The following is a 2,885-nucleotide window of genomic DNA, read 5'->3' on the forward strand; positions in this document are numbered from 1 at the left end:
CTGTTTGCTTCTGGCCTCACCCCTGCCTCCCCCCACACGTGTGCACTTACTACTTGGCTTCCTCTCCCCATTTCTGTACAATGTGCCCAGTATGGATTGGGACACAAGCACACGGGCATACACACAGCAGACTATTGGAGTCCTATTGGAGTTAGAAGGTGAACCTGTGATGCCACTTGTTTCCTGGGACTTCAGGGAAGAAGCAGTGTCCCCACTTAGCCTTGAATGGGTGGGATGCAGGGAGCACCGGAGGGTGGCATTCTGGGTTGGAGGTGAGTGTGTGGGTGAAGGGGGTATCGGTGTGGGAATCTGAGGTGTGTTCCTGGGGAAACGGGTGAGAAAATAACAGTCCTCCCTTGTTGAAAAGAAACCTGGTGTCCTGTCCTAGTGCAGCCAGGCAGAGGCAAGCAGAGCGCCCTGAGTTCGAGGCCAGCCAAGGCTACATAGACCAAAAATGAGTAAATTAATAAACTGTCTCCTGGTGGCTCTCACCAGGAGTGCAGTGTACAATCCAAGCGCCACAGTCCCTGAGTTTGATCTCTGGCACTAATGGACACAGATGATGGGTAGAGATGCCCCGGAGTGGTAGTTCACAAAGCATTTGAACCTGTAACCCGTCCTTCACTGCGCTCAGCTGTGCAACCTGCCCTCCACTCAACTCTCACTGGAACTGAAAGTGTAGTTCATGGGCCTGCGGCAGCTCGTGCTCAGGGAAGATCTGAGCCGTCCCTGGTCCTTCAGTGCTCCCTAAAACCACCCAGGCTGCAACCAAAAAGTGAGATGGGTGCAAGAGAAAAGTGTCCCCTGCGCACAAGTGTCATCAGAAAAGTGTCCCCTGCGCACAAGTGTCATCAGAAAAGTGTCCCCTGCGCACAAGTGTCATCAGAAAAGTGTCCCCTGCGCACAAGTGTCATCAGAAAAGTGTCCCCTGCGCACAAGTGTCATCAGAAAAGTGTCCCCTGCGCACAAGTGTCATCAGAAAAGTGTCCCCTGCGCACAAGTGTCATCAGAAAAGTGTCCCCTGTGCACAAGTGTCATCAGAAAAAGGCGAGTGTGTGTTCTTTTTCAGGAATTGAAAATAAATGACCTTCAGTCTGAGCGGCCTTTTCTGCCTCCCGTGACTGAGGCTAGAGTGAGCGGCCGAGCACAGTGAGCACTGTGTCTTGAGGTCCCCCTCCCCACTCACCAAGAAGAGTCAGGGAGGGAGACATGACAGGACAGGGTAGGGGGAAAACCAGGGACTGAGGACAGACGTGAAAGAAAGCACCCAGACCTCGGCTTCTGTCCTTGGTGCTGAAGTTTATTCAAAAAAAAATTTTTTTTCAGCTGCTTTCCCGAAAGGGGTGAGGCTCTACCTTAATATGCAGGGTGGGAGGGGGGAGGCCCCCCTGGAACCATTGATCTACATTTAGCATCAGTCGTGAAGGATGAAGACAGGAAGCAGCCGCTCCAGCAGGGTGCTTGCCACACCTCAGTGACAATGAGACCAAGCTGCGTGACACACTGCAGGGGCTTAGGGTCTTCTGCACTCTGCCCCAGCGAGTGAATCTGACTGGTTTTTTCTCTCTGGCTGTTATCTTCGGTACTACAAAGAGAAAAATATGTTGGTCTGATGATCTGGCTTTACCATGCCAAACCGTTCAGCTTGACAGTGACGAGCTATTTCCCACTAGCCACAGTCCAGCCCAATGGTCCTCTGTCATAAACTGGCAAACAAGTCTTAGTCCATTCTGTTTAAATCTGCCAGGCTCCTACAGCTGTGGGAAGAACACTAGCTGCTGGTCAGTCGGCAATGCAAGGGCGCTTAGCCTTGTGTTCTGATTTCCCGGCTGGTGGCTCAGCAACTGTAGCAGCTGTGGTATTGTCTCAAAACTTCTGGAGCATCCACCATAGTGGGGCAGAACTCTCAGAAGGAATCAACACTGGCTCTGGTCTCTCGACTACCAGAGATGCTCCCCGCTAGTATCCCTTGGCAAGGTTTGAGCCTTAGCAAGACCATAGTTTACTGACCCCACCCGACCCCCATCTCATCTCCAGCCACAGCTCCTCTTACCCGGAAGCTGTTGCATCCTAGTCCGCTCTGGGCTCCAATCCTGTCGATCCTACCCCCGAAGCAGCTGGACCTCCGTAGGCTCCGAGGGGCAGCAAGCAGAGCCCTCAGTTTGCTTTTCAAGAGAGCAGCTCTATCGGAGGGGTCCCAGGGACTGCGCCCAAGGGTACTCCCATCTCTCTGAGGTGGGTTGACCTCCCCAGTCCAGGGAGGTATCTCAGGGAGAGAGCTAAGCGCTGCCCCTGCTTCATCGTTCTGCTCACTCGGGGTCTGTGGGGGCACAACCTCATCTTCTAATGGCATCTTCTCTTCCAGACGGTCTAGCAGGTTCTTTGCAAAGGAATAAAACAAACACAGGGAATGTCTCAGAGGAATGGACTTGGTACCAAAGAGACCCAGTCTGTGCCCCACTTCCTGACCCTACCTTGAAATCCATCAGATCTGTGTTGGATACTGCACTGTACACAGGGTTTGCTCCAATATGGCCTGGAAGCCAAAAGGCAAGGAAGAGGAAGAAGCCCATGGTGATGGAGAAGGAGCCCATGCTGCCGTGGGTTGCACGATCTGATGCTTGTCGCCTCTGCTCACTCCTCTCCGGGTTCTCTCTCTCAGCCTTTGCCCGTCACTGTCTCCCAGCTGCCCAGTGCCTCCCGTTTTTATAGCCCCCCAGCTCTCTGAGAACGCAGAGAGGCTGGAACCCTCCCCATTCTGTCACTTGCAGCGATAAAGCGATGGAGAGTGAGGAGCTAGCAGAAGATGCCCTTTTAAAGTTATCAGTTCAGCAGAGCCGGTCACAGCCCCTTCGCCTTGAGCAGTTCAATGTCCCCCCACCCCC

At 53.3% G+C, this 2,885-nt stretch overlaps 1 protein-coding gene across 1 annotated transcript; it reads right to left on the reverse strand.

The window, feature by feature from the left end:
* Positions 1-2,002: 2,002 nt before the first annotated feature.
* Nppa (natriuretic peptide A) lies at positions 2,003-2,594 on the reverse strand. The gene is made up of 2 exons (XM_038334351.1): positions 2,475-2,594; positions 2,003-2,380 (listed from the first exon to the last, which is right to left on the reverse strand). The coding sequence occupies exons 1-2, from the start codon at positions 2,592-2,594 to the stop codon at positions 2,003-2,005; spliced, it is 498 nt and encodes a 165-aa protein (XP_038190279.1).
* Between the last annotated feature and the right edge of the window lie 291 nt (positions 2,595-2,885).

Source organism: Arvicola amphibius, chromosome 6 (assembly GCF_903992535.2).
Source record: "Arvicola amphibius chromosome 6, mArvAmp1.2, whole genome shotgun sequence".
NCBI lineage: Eukaryota > Metazoa > Chordata > Mammalia > Rodentia > Cricetidae > Arvicola > Arvicola amphibius.